This window comes from Leiobunum rupestre, chromosome 2 (genome assembly GCF_980474605.1).
Source record: "Leiobunum rupestre chromosome 2, qqLeiRupe1.1.hap1, whole genome shotgun sequence".
Taxonomy (NCBI): Eukaryota; Metazoa; Arthropoda; class Arachnida; order Opiliones; family Sclerosomatidae; genus Leiobunum; species Leiobunum rupestre.
In genome coordinates this window covers 951,891-971,906 of record NC_143385.1, presented here as the reverse complement: position 1 = coordinate 971,906, position 20,016 = coordinate 951,891, and the positions used below count along the sequence as shown (strand labels likewise).

General features: G+C 33.8%; 1 protein-coding gene across 1 annotated transcript in view; it reads right to left on the bottom strand.

Annotated features, from left to right (window-relative positions):
* Positions 1–15,829, bottom strand: part of LOC149954646 (Na(+)/citrate cotransporter-like) — a 29,481-nt gene extending 13,652 nt beyond the window's left edge. Inside the window, exons 1-2 of the mRNA XM_090165280.1 lie at positions 15,650–15,829; positions 15,241–15,356 (exon numbers count right to left, since the gene is read on the bottom strand). Coding sequence (XP_090021406.1) covers positions 15,241–15,356; positions 15,650–15,829 — 296 coding nt within the window. The remainder of the gene's footprint in view (positions 1–15,240; positions 15,357–15,649) is intronic.
* Positions 15,830–20,016: the final 4,187 nt, after the last annotated feature.

Sequence of the window (20,016 nt, the reverse complement as noted above, 5' to 3'; positions counted from 1 at the left end):
TGGCGGGAAAGTGTAAGCGTCGATCAACAAGTGGTTAAACTCTATAGGTCTATTACATGTTTGACATGATTTTGGCGGGGAAACGGGTAAAGTTTGTACCTTTAAAATAAACCGTTAGGGTATTTGACCTGGTAGCTATATGGTTGAACTGTTAAAGTTTTGGCGGGGATTTAACATGCGTTTATGATGATGTAAGCGCGAAAATGAACAAGTGGAGGAGGGTAAAGTTTGTATTTAATAGTATAAAAGTTTGCATGGTTTAATTACCTGACAACGGTTAGGAAACGTCTTTGGGATTATGGACCCGAACAAGTGATCTCTTTTAGTGGATGTTATATGGTTGAACTCTTAGCCATTTGGCGGCTAAATCAGTATATTTGTTTATAACCGTTAGGTAACGTCTTGGGGTTAATCAACAAGTGGTCTTAAGTAGTAAATATTAAAGAGTTTTATAAGCTGTGTTTTAACGTTAGGAAGCGCGGTAAAAAAGACTTAACAGAACGGGGTAAAGTTTGGAGGCTGGTCTCTCTTTTAACGGTTGTTATATGAACTCTTAGTAATTTTGGTTGGAAATTCACGTGTTTTGGCAGCCATCTTTAATGATTCATATTTAAACGGGTTCTGTGTATTGAAAAGGGTGTCCATGTCTGTTATTTTTAGGAAATTTGCCATATATACTTTAGTTCAAGTTTGTGTTTAACAAGTTGTTGCTAACATATTTTTTATATATATTAACCTAAAACGTCGAATTTAAAGTCGCTAGATGGCTTGGGCCTAGCTGATTATTATTATGACAATGCATCAAAAACTATATATTACCGTCATTTAACCTTTAATAAGGACGCGGGGGTAAAGTTTGTAGGTAGCCTGGCCATCGTTAATAATAAGCCTAAAATTTATGAAATGTAAACTGTGTATTCAAGGTTATTTTGGGGTGAAGAAATTAGGGAGTTTTTTATTGGATATTTCAAGTTTTTAACATAGTCAATACGATAATAACGGGGTAAAGATAGTATATCCTGTCGTCCGTTAGGAAGGGTCTTTGGGGTCATCTCACGTAAACATGTGTTGAAAATGGGGAATTACATAATGCCAAAAGATATTTCAAGAACACGTTTTCCCTAGATAGTTCGATCAAAAAGCCGCGTTACGTGATCATCTGATTTACGGTTATTGAAAGGGGTCTTCCATAAATTAAATTATTATAATCATGCAATGCTGCCATTTTTCGCCACTAGGCTGGTATATATGGATTCGGGTACATGTTTTCAAATATAAGTCACCCCTAATAGGGGTCCCTTTTAAAGATTTTATAGGTTATTAATCTAACATTGTCTTTAAGCACATAATTCATTTTGTCTTACACAGTGTATTAAAGGGTATTTTTGGGGTGAAGAAATTAACTAGGGAGTTAAAGTTTTTAGTGGCCATCTTGGATATTTCAAGTTTTTAACATAGTCAATGCGTTAATGGCATCTTACCAAACGGGGTAAAATTTGTATTACTTGTCGAGCGTGGTCATCGTGAATAATATTTTTAATAAGCCTTAGAAAACTAAGTTCAATGTTAAATTCGTTAACCTCGCAGTTTGAAACAAGTTGTCCCTATATTAAGAATAAGCTTGGTCTTATTAACAACATCCGCAGCTCTGGCCTTATAAATGTTTCATTGTATACAATGTCTTTACGCACATCGTGTACATTTCCTTCAAAAATATTAGTTTACGTATATCCGTAACATATAACCTTTTAGTTTTACCAATCGGACATGTTTTAGTTATGGGACAATGATAGGAAACTATCGTCTTTAATCATATAATAAACTAAGTATTTACTCTTAGGATTAGCGCGGGTTGAAGTACCAGACTTTTGTTATTATCTGGATATGTTACTATTGAAACATTAACGATTCTTCTAAATATAATGCATTTATAAGTTCGCGTATTGAATACATAATAGTATTAAGAACTTATGAATACGTGGCCACTATACGAAATATTTACATAACAAGGTCGGTTCGCACTCACAATAAACGTTAAAAAATCCTCTAATCTATCGTATATTATTATTCCGTGTTAACCAAGCGGCGCGAGTAATGTTTCCGCAGCGGTTTAATAGACTTTAACATGTACGGTTCGTTAATTTTCGTAAGTGGCAGCCATATTTAGAACCTTATTGTATTTAATTGCCATTTTTCACCACTAGGAGATTCATCCTTTTAATAGCATTAACATAATTTCTAAATGCAGAGCTATTTAGAGGGTGATTTGTTATCTTTTTAAACTTATAGGTGTTATGGTCAGTTATTGAGATTTTCACTCCTATACGGTTCAACGGGAATTATTATTAATCGATATTGTCAATTATATTAAGATTTCAAATAGAGTTGCAATTTATTCCGAGAGGGGGTAATGTAGTTTTAAATTATGACATACTTTATATAGTATATCAACTTATATATTATACGAACAATAAAAAGTACAGCTAGATAAATGGCCAAAGACTATTTTCTTACATAAGAGCTTCTTTAAAAAATTTACATAACAGAAATACTACACAGACATTTAATAACTATTTTATTTAGATTATAATATTACACTCAGTTAATCAAGTTAATTTTTAACGAAATTGGCAAAAAACGTAGCAGCCTATCGATTTGATATTTTAGTTAATATTGCTGGCAATTAAACTTTAGGTTCATTTCGCAGAAAATCATGTGTAGTTTTACAACAACTTAAACACAAGTTTTTTGTTTGATACCTGCTTAATGTAAAAGTCGCTTCACGATTTGGTGGCGCTTTGGGTTTTAGCCTGGCTATTATTTAATAGACTAGTTTCTTAATCTTTCAGGACTTTTTTGTTAGGAGATTTCAATATCGCCAAAAGAATACGTTTCTTAGTATAAAAAGCGAATAAGATAAAAAAAAAAATCGTTGTGTTTTACAACTACCTAATTTTTTAATCTATGTGTCTGTAATCAAATTATTACAACGAAATTTAATAGCACATTGAATATTTTTAATGGCAATGGAAAGAAAATCTAAAAGTACATGGTTGATATAGAACATTACGTGAAGTTTTTCAACTTTAAGACAAGTTACTATCTAGCTTTGAAGTTTTTGAAACTTGAGATATAAAATATGAATTCAATCCAATCTCAATAACTGACCAAAATAGCTCTCATTAATTGTTTTTGAAAGTTCATATTCTACCAGAAATATTAATAAAATATTTTATTAGAAATTTAGGTAGTTTACGGTTATCAGATATTTACAAAGTTTTAAATCTGTTTAGGTCTACGATTTGTATTACTTTTTGTTGTACGAGTTGATAATCGGCTATTTTGTATACTAAACCAATCGCGATTTTTTATTACCAACACCTACTAAGTTTTATTTATAAAAAGAATAAAAATCCGAAATGAGATATTCAGATCACGTTTTTCATGAGCTGTTATTCCTCCGGATGTCATGGACATTTAAGTACAATCCCCCCGATGTTAAAACCAATGCTCTAATTGTATTGGAGTTTATATAACGGTTGTGAGATATTTTAATAAAAACGTTTTTTTCCCCGTAGAATGAGGAATGTGTGTTTTGAATAACTTCACCGCGTGCGTAACGCCTCCCTCTGTCTTTCCTCTCGCCAAACCGCCAGCGCCGAGATATCCTGCTGGCTTAGACAGGGCGGATGGAGAGCGTTCGTTTAACGTATAGAGCTAGAACGGCAACAACTTTCGCTTTTTACACGCCAGCTTGTCCCAGCCTTTTGATCAAGGTCTTTTTAAGAGAAACTAATCATTTTCGACACTATTCAGCGGCCCCATTTTTCGAAATGAATCAATTTTTATAGGTACATTTTAATTTATTAAAAAACACAAATAATTTATACAATTAAAATATTTTTATTTACATTCAAATTTATTGAAGGCATCGTCATTTTAAGTTCAATGTTAAATTCGTTAACCTCGCAGTTTAAAACAAGTTGTCCTTATATTTAGAATAAGCTTGGTACGTCAGGTATTATTAACAACGTTTGCAGATCTTGCCTTATAAATGTTTCACAGATGGTTGTTAGTAAAAACCACCTATGGACTATAATACAGTGAAATGACCGAAAAGGTAGAAACGGTCATAATAAAAAGGGGCAAAATGCTAACAAATTTAAAGATATTACACTTCAAGAATATAACTCGGACCAAAGAGTCAAAAAGCTATAACTATTATTGAAAACATTAACAGTTACTCTTTGTTATAATTAGAGTATTATAATTCACCCATTTAACGCATACTATTATTATTTTATCGTCACAAGATTGACTTAGTTAAATATAAAATGGTCGTTGGTATTTCATAACGTCATTCTTCATGGAATAATTTACTGGCAGGTGTTTCAATTTTTAAAAAGCGTCGTTTTTACCCGAGAGGTAATGGAAATGGTTGAAGGGAAATATTTAAGTTGCGGAAAGTCGATAAGTATGACCAAAGTCAAAAAGCTATAACTACTATAATCATTAACAGTTACACTTTCTGTTATAATTAGAGTTTACAAAAATCTTAAAGTAGAATTGTTAGTTTATCTCCCGTGTTTTTAATGTAAACATCCTATATAAAAAATAATTGCTTGACAAAGTCTTCGGATAATTTAGAGGGGTAGGTGTAAAAAACCGTTACAAATTATTACACATGTGTTATAGAAGTGCTTAACGGGTCCCGCTAGGGGATTTTAGTTTATTATGAAAATTTACACATGTATTAATAAAAAAGCGCTAGATAAATTAGCATGTGTTATAGAGTTTCCTAAGCGTCCCGCTAGGGGACTTTGTAAATATAAATAGAGGCGCGCGTTGATTAGCATTTATTGCTCAACTTGCATTCGACGCGAAGAAATTGTAAGTACATTTTAAAATTTGGGGAATTACATTTTTTAAATGACCGTTTATTGTTATTATTCTGGCACGATCAGGCCCGTCTTAAGACCTTTTAGGGCCCTGGGCTAAATTATTTTTAACACTTTTGCGATCCCCAACGGTAAGCCTTTGTATGTCCGTTGTCTAAATTCAACTACACAATAATCAAACCGAAACTTTACAAAAGTATAAGATAAGACTACTGAAAATAAGATTTTTACTGACAGTGACTCGCTGCTAGGTTTTAGAAATTGTAGGTACCGTATGATACGCGATGTGGCGATGAGTCAAATTACTTTAGACGTAACTAAAAGATACATAATATTAAATGAGCATAAATAATATTTACCAACTAAACCCTTATCCCTAGCCGGGGCCCCAAATTTGCCTGGGGGCCCTGGGCTGTAGCCCATTTAGCCGATGCCTTAAGACGGCCCTGGGCACGATGGAAGTTGAACGAAGAGTAATAGATTATTCAGTCTATTTTTATTGAATTTTAGAAAAAGTTCGTGCATTGCACCGAAACACCCAACTGTTCACCAATAAGGTCAAACGTGGTCTCGAATATAAAGGCGAAAAGCTTTTCTACAAGAAGACTTATTATGCCACGCGGTTCTCGACAACTCATCTAAACAATCACCATTCAAACCAGTTGAGCCGCACCCAAAAGCACCCCATCCAAGTCAGGTCCATCTAAGCAAGTAGACGGCGGCTGGAAGGATATAGTCGGGATAAAAATTGCCAGTATAACAAGTTGGCAAGCCAAAATAGAACTCTCCTCGGAAGAGTTCACTGAAGCGTAACTGTATCCGTGGTTCTGCGGTAGAACGCTCACCTGTCGTGCAAGAGACGTCTATAAAAATCGTGGACTTACGAAAAACTATTAAACTTGCAGAATTCCGGCGAAGTTTACGACAACGATTCAAACCGTATTAAATATTTACGCAGGACTTTAAAAACACCATGGCCCTCGATCTTAGCACCCGTTTCAACCCTAAAAATTTTTACTCGATAGATAAAATCATTGCCAGTTCTTCTCGAAAGTATAGGTGTAAATCTATGCTATTCGAGTGTAATTTTAAAAATTTAGACCAATTAAACCACGCCGATATCAGTAACCAACTGACCCGTATTTTCCAATCAATATTAGATAGAATTACGGCTGATAATTTAGGCTACACGCGCGTCAGGGTGGTGGTAATTTCCGATGAGCTGCAAGATCCGATAAATTTCCAATTAATGAATATTAATGAGTTGACAGCTGAGAGAATTTTAACGGGGATTGAAAAGGTAGCGCAGTCCGTAAAAACCATTTATCTAGATTCACCCCTCCGATTTGACCTAATATTTCTTCAAGATACCCCTATGAGAGGTCCGCCTCGCAGCGTTAGAACAAGAAGTTATGGATGTCTAGATCAGTATATCAACCAGGGTAACACATTTATTCCCATTAGAAATACGGACAATTTATGTTTTACGAGAGCCCTGGCGGTGGGAAGAGTTTTGGCCGACTATCAGCATTTGAAAAGTTTAGGACAGGGTACTAATTTTAACGAATACCAATTAAAGACAATTAGAAACGGGGAAAAGCCCGAACAAGAAATTGAAGCTAAAAAATTACACGCCCAAGCGGTGGTTCCCGAAGGCCCCGTAGAAATAATAGACATTAACCGATTCCAAAATATATTACCCGACTACCAAATTATATTAATCTCGGCGGACGATAATTTCGATAAAGTGTTTATTGGGCCCTTCAAAGAAAAACAAATTTTCCTCTTAAAAATTAAAGACCACACCCACGTCGTACGATCTTATTCGGCCATGTTTGGGGCAAAATATTATTGTAAATTTTGTCTTACCCTGTTATATAAAGACAAACAGAAAAAAAGTCACGACTGCGGACCCAATCTTAAATGTCGGCGCTGTCGCGGCCCAGAGTTCCACCCCAGTATAGAACAGGCTACCCGTTGTAATGACTGTAATAGGTATTTTGCCGGACCAAATTGTTTCTCCCAACACGTAGAACTAGGAATCTGTCAGGTTTTAAGGCGCTGTTTAAATTGCGGGAAAGACTATGAAGGCCATCATAATTGCGACAACAAATGCGCTTTTTGCAAAATTGAGCATCCCAAAAACGAGTGTCACGTCCGCCCATTAGAAATAAAATCAAATGAGAAACGACTATGCTATTTTGATTTTGAGACCATAACGACTGACACTGCAATTAGACCAATTTTAATCATTTCCGCGATGCAAGAAGCGCCATTTTCGACCAATTATGATTACCGAAAATTTCACGGCTTTGATTGCGTTCAAAATTTCCTAGATTATTTATTAGCATGCCTGGTGACAGTTAATGGTCGGAAAAGAGATACGCGGCCTCTCTTTGAAAACGTCATATTAATTAGCCATTTCGGGAGTGGTTTCGATACGTTGCTTATTCTTAACGGTCTATTAAAACGAAAGATTAAACCCGAGATAATTTATACCGGTTCCAAAGCCCTGGGTATGTTTCTCACCCAATTTAAAATAGCCTTTATCGATAGTTTCATGTTCCTACCTACAGCCCTTCGAAATTTCTCGAAAACTTTTAAGATTGTCCAAAAGAAAGGTTATTTTTGTTATTCATTCGCTACGGAAAACAATTTAGATTACATCGGCGCCCTCCCCGAGAAAGAATATTTTGGTATCGACAAATTTACGGACGAGGAAATCGTGGAATTTAATCAATGGTACGATTCCCAACGTTACGTCGTTTTTGATCTAAATAAAGTTTTAACCGAATACGCGATCGATGACGTTAAACTTTTACAGAAAGGATTCGATAGTTTTAGAAATTTATTTTTAAAAACCGTTGATTTTGATTTGTTAGGGTCAAACGCCATAACGTTGCCGGGAGCCGTCACAAATTTATTCCTTAGTAGATTTGTCGAACCAAACACTATCGCGATTATTCCGGCGACGGGTTATAGGAAACGGCATAGTGTCAAGGCCCTAAAATGGTTAGCTTATTTGGAAAAAAAACTCAACGTGAAATTTCAAACGGCGCGATCGCTAGGTGGAGAACATGTCATTTATCCCTATCGATTAGACGGTTATTGTTCCTCGCCCGAAATAATTGCCGAATTTTACGGCTGCCATTACCATAAATGCCCACTGCACACTGACCACCAGGCTTACGATAAACAGTTAAAAGATTCAAATTTAAATATTTATCTCAAAACCCTCGACCGCGAAAATTTTTTAAAAAAGGAAAGGCCTAATGCACAGTTTATTAGTTTATGGGAACACGAGTATGATCAGTTAGTAGAAGACCCAGCAATTGCGAGTTTCTGCGATTCCCTACCCTTTACCAAACCGATAGGAGCGAGAGACGCCATTCGTGGGGGGAGGGTCGAAAACTTTGTAATTTACGCCGAAGCCACTCCCGATCGACCAATCAAAGTCGTGGATTTCAATAGTATGTACCCGTCGGTCCAGATGAGTTCCTATAAATATCCCAAATCAAGCCCCGAAATTATAACTTGTAACTTTAATTTTTCCGTTAACTCTTATTTTGGTCTTATTAAAGCTACGGTGCTGCCACCTACCAATTTAAACCTCCCAATTCTCTCAGCTAAAATTAATAGTAAAATTTATTATACTCTCTGCTACAAATGTGCAGCTGAACAATGTTTCGAATGTACCCATACTGATCGAGAGCGTAGTATAACCGACGTGTGGACGACCCCCGAGTTTTATCTAGCGATAGAGTACGGTTACAAAATCATTACAATTCACGAAGTACATCATTACCGAGAGACATTCGATAAAGATTGTCCGCTATTCGATGACTATATTCGGCTTTTTTACAAAATCAAAGTTCAAAATTCGTCGTATCCAAAAGACATAATTACATTAGAACAAAAACTTAATTATTTACGAGACTTTAATGAAATTGACGGGTTAGATTTAAATTTAGACGATATAACCGATAATCCCGCTTTAAAAGCTATTGGCAAACTTAGTCTAAACAGTCTGTGGGGCAAAAATTCCATTAATTTAAATCGAGGCCAAAGTGTTTTTATTAATTCTTATAAGGAATTAGTCGAAATTTTGGCCGATAAAACCAAAGAATTAACGGATTTTAAACTACTAGACGATGATATAGCCTTAGTCACCACTCGTTTTCGGGAAGACTACGTTCCAACTTATCGGAAAGGGTCACCAACGATAGGCGCGTTTGTAGCCAGTTACGGCCGTATTAAATTATACAAATTAATGGCTCAAATTGGTTCTAATTTAAATTACGTCGATACTGATTCTGCTTTTCTTTATATGAGTAAAGACTTAAATATTCCGCTAGGGACTACCCTAGGTACATTAGCTGACCAGTATCCCAATGAAAATATAAAAGCCTTTGTTTCCTTGGGATGTAAAGCTTATTCAATTTTATTCGAATCTGGAAAGATTGTTACTAAACTTAAGGGCATTACATTGACTAAAAAAAATCAGTCAATTGTCAACTTTGAAGCTTTGAAGGACCTCGCTACACGCAACCAACAATTGAAATACAGCGTCGAAGTCCCATTTAACGTGAAACGTTTAAAAACGGGGCAGCTATTCCAAAAACCAGCTGAAAAACTCGTTGGATTTACGTCTAACAAGCGAATCTTCAAGAGCGAGGGTACCAGTATTCCCTTCGGCTACAAAAATATCATTTAAAATTAATTGTATCTATAAAAATATGCATTGAGTTTTTCAATAAATTTGAATGTAAATAAAAATATTTTAATTGTATAAATTATTTGTGTTTTTTAATAAATTAAAATGTACCTATAAAAATTGATTCATTTAGAAAAATGGCGCCGCTGAATAGTGTCGAAAATGATTAGTTTCTCTTAAAAAGACCTTGATCAAAAGGCTGGGACAAGCTGGCGTGTAAAAAGCGAAAGTTGTTGCCGTTCTAGCTCTATACGTTAAACGAACGCTCTCCATCCGCCCTGTCTAAGCCAGCAGGATATCTCGGCGCTGGCGGTTTGGCGAGAGGAAAGACAGAGGGAGGCGTTACGCACGCGGTGAAGTTATTCAAAACAAACATTCCTCATTCTACGGGGAAAAAAACGTTTTTATTAAAATATCTCACAACCGTTATATAAACTCCAATACAATTAGAGCATTGGTTTTAACATCGGGGGGATTGTACTTAAATGTCCATGACATCCGGAGGAATAACAGCTCATGAAAAACGTGATCTGAATATCTCATTTCGGATTTTTATTCTTTTTATAAATAAAACTTAGTAGGTGTTGGTAATAAAAAATCGCGATTGGTTTAGTATACAAAATAGCCGATTATCAACTCGTACAACAAAAAGTAATACAAATCGTAGACCTAAACAGATTTAAAACTTTGTAAATATGTGATAACCGTAAACTACCTAAATTTCTAATAAAATATTTTATTAATATTTCTGGTAGAATATGAACTTTCAAAAACAATTAATGAGAGCTATTTTGGTCAGTTATTGAGATTGGATTGAATTCATATTTTATATCTCAAGTTTCAAAAACTTCAAAGCTAGATAGTAACTTGTCTTAAAGTTGAAAAACTTCACGTAATGTTCTATATCAACCATGTACTTTTAGATTTTCTTTCCATTGCCATTAAAAATATTCAATGTGCTATTAAATTTCGTTGTAATAATTTGATTACAGACACATAGATTAAAAAATTAGGTAGTTGTAAAACACAACGATTTTTTTTTATCTTATTCGCTTTTTATACTAAGAAACGTATTCTTTGTGCCGATATTGAAATCTCCTAACAAAAAAGTCCTGAAAGATTAAGAAACTAGTCTATTAAATAATAGCCAGGCTAAAACCCAAAGCGCCACCAAATCGTGAAGCGACTTTTACATTAAGCAGGTATCAAACAAAAAACTTGTGTTTAAGTTGTTGTAAAACTACACATGATTTTCTGCGAAATGAACCTAAAGTTTAATTGCCAGCAATATTAACTAAAATATCAAATCGATAGGCTGCTACGTTTTTTGCCAATTTCGTTAAAAATTAACTTGATTAACTGAGTGTAATATTATAATCTAAATAAAATAGTTATTAAATGTCTGTGTAGTATTTCTGTTATGTAAATTTTTTAAAGAAGCTCTTATGTAAGAAAATAGTCTTTGGCCATTTATCTAGCTGTACTTTTTATTGTTCGTATAATATATAAGTTGATATACTATATAAAGTATGTCATAATTTAAAACTACATTACCCCCTCTCGGAATAAATTGCAACTCTATTTGAAATCTTAATATAATTGACAATATCGATTAATAATAATTCCCATTGAACCGTATAGGAGTGAAAATCTCAATAACTGACCATAACACCTATAAGTTTAAAAAGATAACAAATCACCCTCTAAATAGCTCTGCATTTAGAAATTATGTTAATGCTATTAAAAGGATGAATCTCCTAGTGGTGAAAAATGGCAATTAAATACAATAAGGTTCTAAATATGGCTGCCACTTACGAAAATTAACGAACCGTACATGTTAAAGTCTATTAAACCGCTGCGGAAACATTACTCGCGCCGCTTGGTTAACACGGAATAATAATATACGATAGATTAGAGGATTTTTTAACGTTTATTGTGAGTGCGAACCGACCTTGTTATATAAATATTTCGTATAGTGGCCACGTATTCATAAGTTCTTAATACTATTATGTATTCAATACGCGAACTTATAAATGCATTATATTTAGAAGAATCGTTAATGTTTCAATAGTAACATATCCAGATAATAACAAAAGTCTGGTACTTCAACCCGCGCTAATCCTAAGAGTAAATACTTAGTTTATTATATGATTAAAGACGATAGTTTCCTATCATTGTCCCATAACTAAAACATGTCCGATTGGTAAAACTAAAAGGTTATATGTTACGGATATACGTAAACTAATATTTTTGAAGGAAATGTACACGATGTGCGTAAAGACATTGTATACAATGAAACATTTATAAGGCCAGAGCTGCGGATGTTGTTAATAAGACCAAGCTTATTCTTAATATAGGGACAACTTGTTTCAAACTGCGAGGTTAACGAATTTAACATTGAACTTAGTTTTCTAAGGCTTATTAAAAATATTATTCACGATGACCACGCTCGACAAGTAATACAAATTTTACCCCGTTTGGTAAGATGCCATTAACGCATTGACTATGTTAAAAACTTGAAATATCCAAGATGGCCACTAAAAACTTTAACTCCCTAGTTAATTTCTTCACCCCAAAAATACCCTTGAATACACTGTGTAAGACAAAATGAATTATGTGCTTAAAGACAATGTTAGATTAATAACCTATAAAATCTTTAAAAGGGACCCCTATTAGGGGTGACTTATATTTGAAAACATGTACCCGAATCCATATATACCAGCCTAGTGGCGAAAAATGGCAGCATTGCATGATTATAATAATTTAATTTATGGAAGACCCCTTTCAATAACCGTAAATCAGATGATCACGTAACGCGGCTTTTTGATCGAACTATCTAGGGAAAACGTGTTCTTGAAATATCTTTTGGCATTATGTAATTCCCCATTTTCAACACATGTTTACGTGAGATGACCCCAAAGACCCTTCCTAACGGACGACAGGATATACTATCTTTACCCCGTTATTATCGTATTGACTATGTTAAAAACTTGAAATATCCAATAAAAAACTCCCTAATTTCTTCACCCCAAAATAACCTTGAATACACAGTTTACATTTCATAAATTTTAGGCTTATTATTAACGATGGCCAGGCTACCTACAAACTTTACCCCCGCGTCCTTATTAAAGGTTAAATGACGGTAATATATAGTTTTTGATGCATTGTCATAATAATAATCAGCTAGGCCCAAGCCATCTAGCGACTTTAAATTCGACGTTTTAGGTTAATATATATAAAAAATATGTTAGCAACAACTTGTTAAACACAAACTTGATCTAAAGTATATATGGCAAATTTCCTAAAAATAACAGACATGGACACCCTTTTCAATACACAGAACCCGTTTAAATATGAATCATTAAAGATGGCTGCCAAAACACGTGAATTTCCAACCAAAATTACTAAGAGTTCATATAACAACCGTTAAAAGAGAGACCAGCCTCCAAACTTTACCCCGTTCTGTTAAGTCTTTTTTACCGCGCTTCCTAACGTTAAAACACAGCTTATAAAACTCTTTAATATTTACTACTTAAGACCACTTGTTGATTAACCCCAAGACGTTACCTAACGGTTATAAACAAATATACTGATTTAGCCGCCAAATGGCTAAGAGTTCAACCATATAACATCCACTAAAAGAGATCACTTGTTCGGGTCCATAATCCCAAAGACGTTTCCTAACCGTTGTCAGGTAATTAAACCATGCAAACTTTTATACTATTAAATACAAACTTTACCCTCCTCCACTTGTTCATTTTCGCGCTTACATCATCATAAACGCATGTTAAATCCCCGCCAAAACTTTAACAGTTCAACCATATAGCTACCAGGTCAAATACCCTAACGGTTTATTTTAAAGGTACAAACTTTACCCGTTTCCCCGCCAAAATCATGTCAAACATGTAATAGACCTATAGAGTTTAACCACTTGTTGATCGACGCTTACACTTTCCCGCCAAAAATTAATATTCAAACATATAATATAACTACTTGATGATCCTAAACACATGTTACTATCTAACAGGTCAATGACCCCTAACGGTAAAACAATACCACGCTCATTAATATTCACCCTTTTGACCTTGAACAGGTCGACTAACTAGGCTAATTAATTAACACCTGTGCTCGTTACGCACGAGTGCACGCGTGACACGCGCCCGAGGGGGGGCGGAATCGCGATTCCCCGCTTCATTCCCCCCCGTCACGCAGCTGGATACGCGTGGGGGAAAGCACGCTGCGCCCCCCACGCGTATCCAGAAGAGGGGGCTATACTACTTACGTCTCCTTGCCAGAGACACCAAGACGTGTTCTATAAAAAAAATTAACCCCAGAGACTATGTTGTTTCCAAGACTTAAACCGATTTTTCTATAGTGATATAATTGTCTCCAGATTCAGATATAAGGGATCAAATTGGAAGATCGGATAAGGGGGCAGGGAAATTAAATGCATATTCCAAAGAATAGAAAATGAATCCTTTGGGCCTGAAAACTAGAACACCTTCCCTCACATTGTTCATTTTGTTGTCTTATCATTCTTAATTTAAACAAACCAACCAGATCGGGGTCTTGGTGGAAGATCGACTTTGCGAAGCGCTTTCTTGGGCCTATACAACCCCAGACAACTACATCTTCAAACACAACATTGTCTCAACTGTTTTTTAATTGTCAATGAGCTTAAATACACAGGTATTGCTTCAAACGGCCATTTTTTCCGGTTATTCCGATGGTTTTTTCGTTTATATGAAGATAATCCGTTATTCAAACCAGGTTTATGTTTTACATTCTCCCTACTCAGCGATCTATTATAAATTTGTATCTGACTCAATATCCCCATTAACTAATTTGAACATATCTGCTATAATTTAAATCATGATTTTTACACATTTAGTAGAAATATAATTTTGTAAAAGCAAATACAAATAAACAATTATTGAAATTAAAAAAAAAACTAATATGGGGATGTGCAAAATAGATAACTGTGCGTTTGAAATTTCTTAACATTCAGTCTTGCTTACAATGAATTTCGATTAGTTTCTGGTGTAAACTATGTGGTTTGCATTTTGGCCCATTTCAACGGATCTTAATATATCTGAACGGTAAGACAAATTATCTCATAACTGATTTATTTAAATTAATTTAAAAATTTGGAATACTAAAATGTTTTTAGCACCAAACAAATGTGTCTGTAGAAACAAACTGTTACCTCGGGAAGTGTTTTTTTAGGTTCGTATCTGTTATTATGGGAGATATAAATTAAACAACTCCCGAAGGCGATTCTATGTTTTGTATTAATTTTGAGTAATGGATACTTAAGACCAACAATCTCTATTGAATAACTTACCAAATTCGCTCGTGATAAAGTTATCGGCGTTACAAATGACGTCGATTATCGGTAACATAAGAGTGGTCGTCGCTGTGTTACTGATCCACATCGACAATAATGACGTCGTTATAACGAAACTTAAAAGAAGTCTACGATTGGAAAGTTAAACCTTATTTACAATTCGTTCAATAACTATTTAAGAAGTACGATATTGTTGATTATTCAGTTTTGTACTTGATTTAATCGTATAGATTTTTCATATCAAAACTTATCCTTTCATAATAAATTTAACTAATTGATACCTTCTTGGCTTAGTTCCGATAAGTAGGAGGATCTTGTAGGCAATTCTTTGGTCTAATCCAGATTCTTGAAATGCGACCGAGATTCCGATAGAAGCAAACAGTAACATTGTAGTACTCTGAAACATAATATAAAATATAAATAATTAAAAAAAAGTTATTTTATAAAAATCCCATAAAATTGAAAGTTTCTGCGATGATAATATTAACAGATTACACTTTCACAGATTAGTGCATTGCGTATGTTTTATTGTGTGGTTATCACTTTTTATTTTAACATGGACCTTGCTTAAAATTAAGGGTACATTTCTTTTTCTAAGAATTAAACACTAAACAGGTATTTCACCAATCTTTAGCAATCTAAACATTAATTTTGCAAATTTGTTAATGGAATGAAGAAGAAAATTCTCACACTGGTGAATTGCGACGAAACCTTTTCAGTGCTGAGGATTCCGAGAAGAGGATAGAGGATTAATGGAATGAGAGATGTTACGGCCAATGGAATAATCTCGGTACTCCAATATATCATCATCAACAAGCAAACGAAGGCGCATTTTCCTTCTCCCTGCACAGAATTAAACTTATGGTTCATGTTTTTAATGTAGCTGCTACTTCATGATACTAAATATTTTAACATTGATACCGTTCTTAAGCTCTAGTATTTCTGCATACAGCACAATTGGATATTTAGAAAAATCTGATGCATCAGTATTGATAAGGAGGACATATGTTTAGCTGCTGGTTCGAAAATATGTTATAATAATATTACTCTTAATTAATTTTCGAAAGTCTCCTATTTTGTTTTTGGGGAAAATACTTAACTTTATTCTTTGTTAAAGGATGAAGAAAGTTAATATGAAATTAAAATTATTATTTTGGTATTAACGTATTTAAAAACTTTTTTCAGAGCATACCGATATCTGTAGAGCAAAGAGAAGGTTGATGTAGAACTACAATTTCAACCGTTTTGGAGAAATCTAGCGTTAGTTACTGTTCGTTAAATAATAACACATTAGCATTGTGAATAATTGTCCTCGCTTGCTCAGATACTTAATTTGAGCTGATAATATGTTTTATATAAAAAAAGATTTGTTTCAAAACTTACCTCCAAATTCCAGAAAAACACGGGCAAGCATGCCAGGGGAATAACAAGCGCAATTGCTTGCTTTATGAAGGATTTCATAGCCTAAAAAAACATTGAATGAATCGGTTAGTTTTTCACACTTTGATTAGGTTAAAAACGAGTTAATAAAAATTATCTTTGAAAATTAGTGTACCATCTTTAATGGTGTTATATCAAAACTGAGAGAGATCGACACAAGAAATCTTTGAAATATAATTGAAGACCTTTGCTTTTGTATTAAATAATTATCGACGTACGCTTTTATTGCGGGTACTTAAGGTTTATTGAGGTACACTAATTGAGGATGCCTGTACAATTCAGTAATGTATAAAGTAAGCGATATTCTTATTGATAATTAAATAATTTAACGCGTCATCAACTAAACAAATGGTCCATAAAATAAGTAACACGATTGGAAACTCCACGCGTTAGAAACAGACGTTCCAATTACTTGCTAAGTTCTTAAAAATTAAAATAAATGGCTTTTCGCCAAATACAAATAACAATTAGTGGAGAGGTAGGTTTCTACAAGCGTTACTTAATGTTACGTGGAGAGGTTGCTGAAATTTGACGTTACAATATCTTATTCTATGCAAGAACCGTAATTATCAAAATATTTAATTAAGGATATAAGTGTAATAATTGTTTTCCTCATTTAAAATAGTTTGTTAAGTTTTCTAGAGGTAAAATATTAAAAAATTTGCAAATTTTCTAGGTAACTATATAGCAAGGAATAAATTAATTTTTATATAAGTAGAATGACAATTTTGGAACAAATAATTAATGGCCTTAAGTGGATGATCTCGAAATCGATTGAAATACACGCCGGTTACGTATTTCCTTCCCGCTCTCAAACCAGGGAAAAAATTTTAAAAGTAAAAAAAATATTATTGATATGACTATGTATCATTTATTTATTTTGTAAAGTTTATTTAAGACATCGAAAAAGCTGTAATAAACTGCAATTTGAAAGCCTTCTATCTTCTGCAGACTTCTAAAAATATTCGTAGAAAGTCTATTGATATCTTTGCTGGTAAAAGCTGAAATTAATATTACATACATTATTCCCTACCATAAACATTTTAAACCAGCCACGGTAACTTCGTTGCTTCAAAAAACAATTTCAGAAATATTGCCACGTATATTTCCAGTTGTCTAAGCAATATTCTGTAATATTAAGCTACGGGCTGCAATCTAATACTTAAACATTTTACGACCCTGGACATTCACAAATAATTCAACAAAACAATTACCAGTTAAATAATTAAGAACTTTTTTTGAGGAAATAGAAAACTCATTTAATAACAGTTGCAGCACCTGAGCTTGCTAAATTTAATTAATTTAATTTAAATCAAATTGTGGTTAAAGTTTATTGAATTTGCAAAACTCATTGTTTTTATTTGAATGCATTTTAATGCGACCTGGAAAACCTGGAAAAGTCAGGGAATTTGAAAATGTTTCCTAAAGGTCAGGGAAAAGTCAGGGAATTTTAAAATGACCCCAAAAAAAACCCGGCAAATAAATTTTTGAAAGATGTATTAAAAATATATAATCAATATTTTTCAAGATTTAACCTCAATACATTAATTGATTCTACAAAAATGGTCAGGGAAATTTCTCAATTTGGTCAGGGAAAACCTGGAAATGTCAGGGAATTTAATTCCGGAAATTTTGTACGAACCCTGACAAAGCAAATATAAGGAAAAATAAAAAACGCAATTAAATTTTAGTAAGGATTTCATAAAATTTTTACTAATAAAATCAAAAGAGTCAGCCCAATGTCAAAATAACTTACGGTACGAAGTACTTAGCAACCTTCCAGATGCAAACGCTTTCAATGAAGAACAGAGTTGGTATAATACCAAATATTTACCACACAAAGTATCAGGTTCGAGGGATATCACCTGTAACTAGACACACTGAACCATCACGAACTTTAACAATTGACACATTTATGATAATCACATAGCCTTAATTTCCGGCATGTGTTGTCCAGGTGTACAATTTGGCTGCCCGTTAATGATTAACAATGATTCCATTTAAAATGGAAAACCGACGCGCAATTACATAAATAAATATTCTGTCCATTGTAAAATTATATTTTTTTGAAGAAAAAATGGGTTTCCACGCTCCATTAAACATATGTTATTACGAATGATGACGATTATTTTTAGTTGTTAAAGATGAAATTTTTGCTATGCCCTTTAAAGTTTGTGGATAATGTTGGTGTCAGACCCTATCTTTAATAAAATAATGTTTTTAGAAAATGAGATTAATGGCATAATTAAGAGATATACGAGTTTGGATGTATCAATGCACAGATATTAATATTGTTTCATATTTAAAAAAGAGTTTTAAGAAAATATTTAACTAATTTAAAAGCAGTACGATTAATCGAACTTTAATATATTTCTCATAATTTATAAATAATTGGCAGTGGTTTTCGCAAATGGATGTACATGTTTATCAGTCGGAATTGTATATGTTTTATAACCTTTTTCCTACAATTAAGTCTTGAAACTGTTTCTGGAAAAAGGTATTTCTTCTCGTTTTATGTACGAAAATAAGTTTTGTAAAGGATGGTTATGGACGAATGCTAATAATGAAAATCCAGAGGTTAGGTTTGTTGGCCGCCGCGGGCGTTAGCTAGGCAGATAGCATTTTTGTATTTTAGCCGAACGGCCGAGAAGCTACGTTTCGCTATTCGACTTGAAATTTATTCTGAAAATAGTAATTCGAAGAACGATATCTCAGCGCAAATGGAAACCGTGCATAAGGACCAAAATCGTCGAAATCAATGACTATAGTGGGGTTTCATTTATAACAATTTCTTAAAGAAAGTTAGCAAGCAATTGACATTCAATATAAATGACAGGAGCTTTGGTTGTTGGATTCGCTTCGGAAAAATATTTTTATTATTTTATTATCAGAAAATCTTTAGTGAATTTTATATAATTAATAAAATAACCTTGTTAACTGATATCTCTTAAATTACTTACAACATTAAAAAATAATGTATGAACAATTTGAATTCAATATCATTTTTAAGATTTTTTGTTTTTCAAATAGAAGAACCACCAACCAAAAGCGCTCATCTCTTAATATGGTAAAATATTAAAATGTAAAAGAGAGCGGGTCTACGTCCAGGAATTATATTCGTAAAAACTAGTGTGATTTTCACTCAAGGTGTCGTATGCTACACTGTTGAAACTATATATAAGAGTTATTCTGCATATTTAATAGAAATTAAAAGCGGCTCTTGGCCACAATTAAAAATTCGTCACTGAGAGAAGAACCGCTTTACCGGTTTTTCCCCCGCCTTCTTCGCCTGATTGTAGGAGTGGGAGTGAGTGGCGTAACCATGGATGAAGGAATATGACAGGGACACGGGGTACAGTCATAAGGATGAGCATCTCAATAGGAAATTTGGCAGACTAAAATACGCTAGCGCCACCTGCGCGCGGGCGCTCGTACTGCAAAAATAAATTAAATTTATATTTTTATTTCCGGCGGGACGGAGCTTTCAAAATGGAGTGTTTTAGCAAATCGTCGAAGTGGAATAGACAAAATTGTGCGGCCGATAGTTGTGTAAATTCGAGAGCTAATAACCCAGATTTATATTTTTTTCGTTTCCCTAAGAATTCTTTAAGGTAATT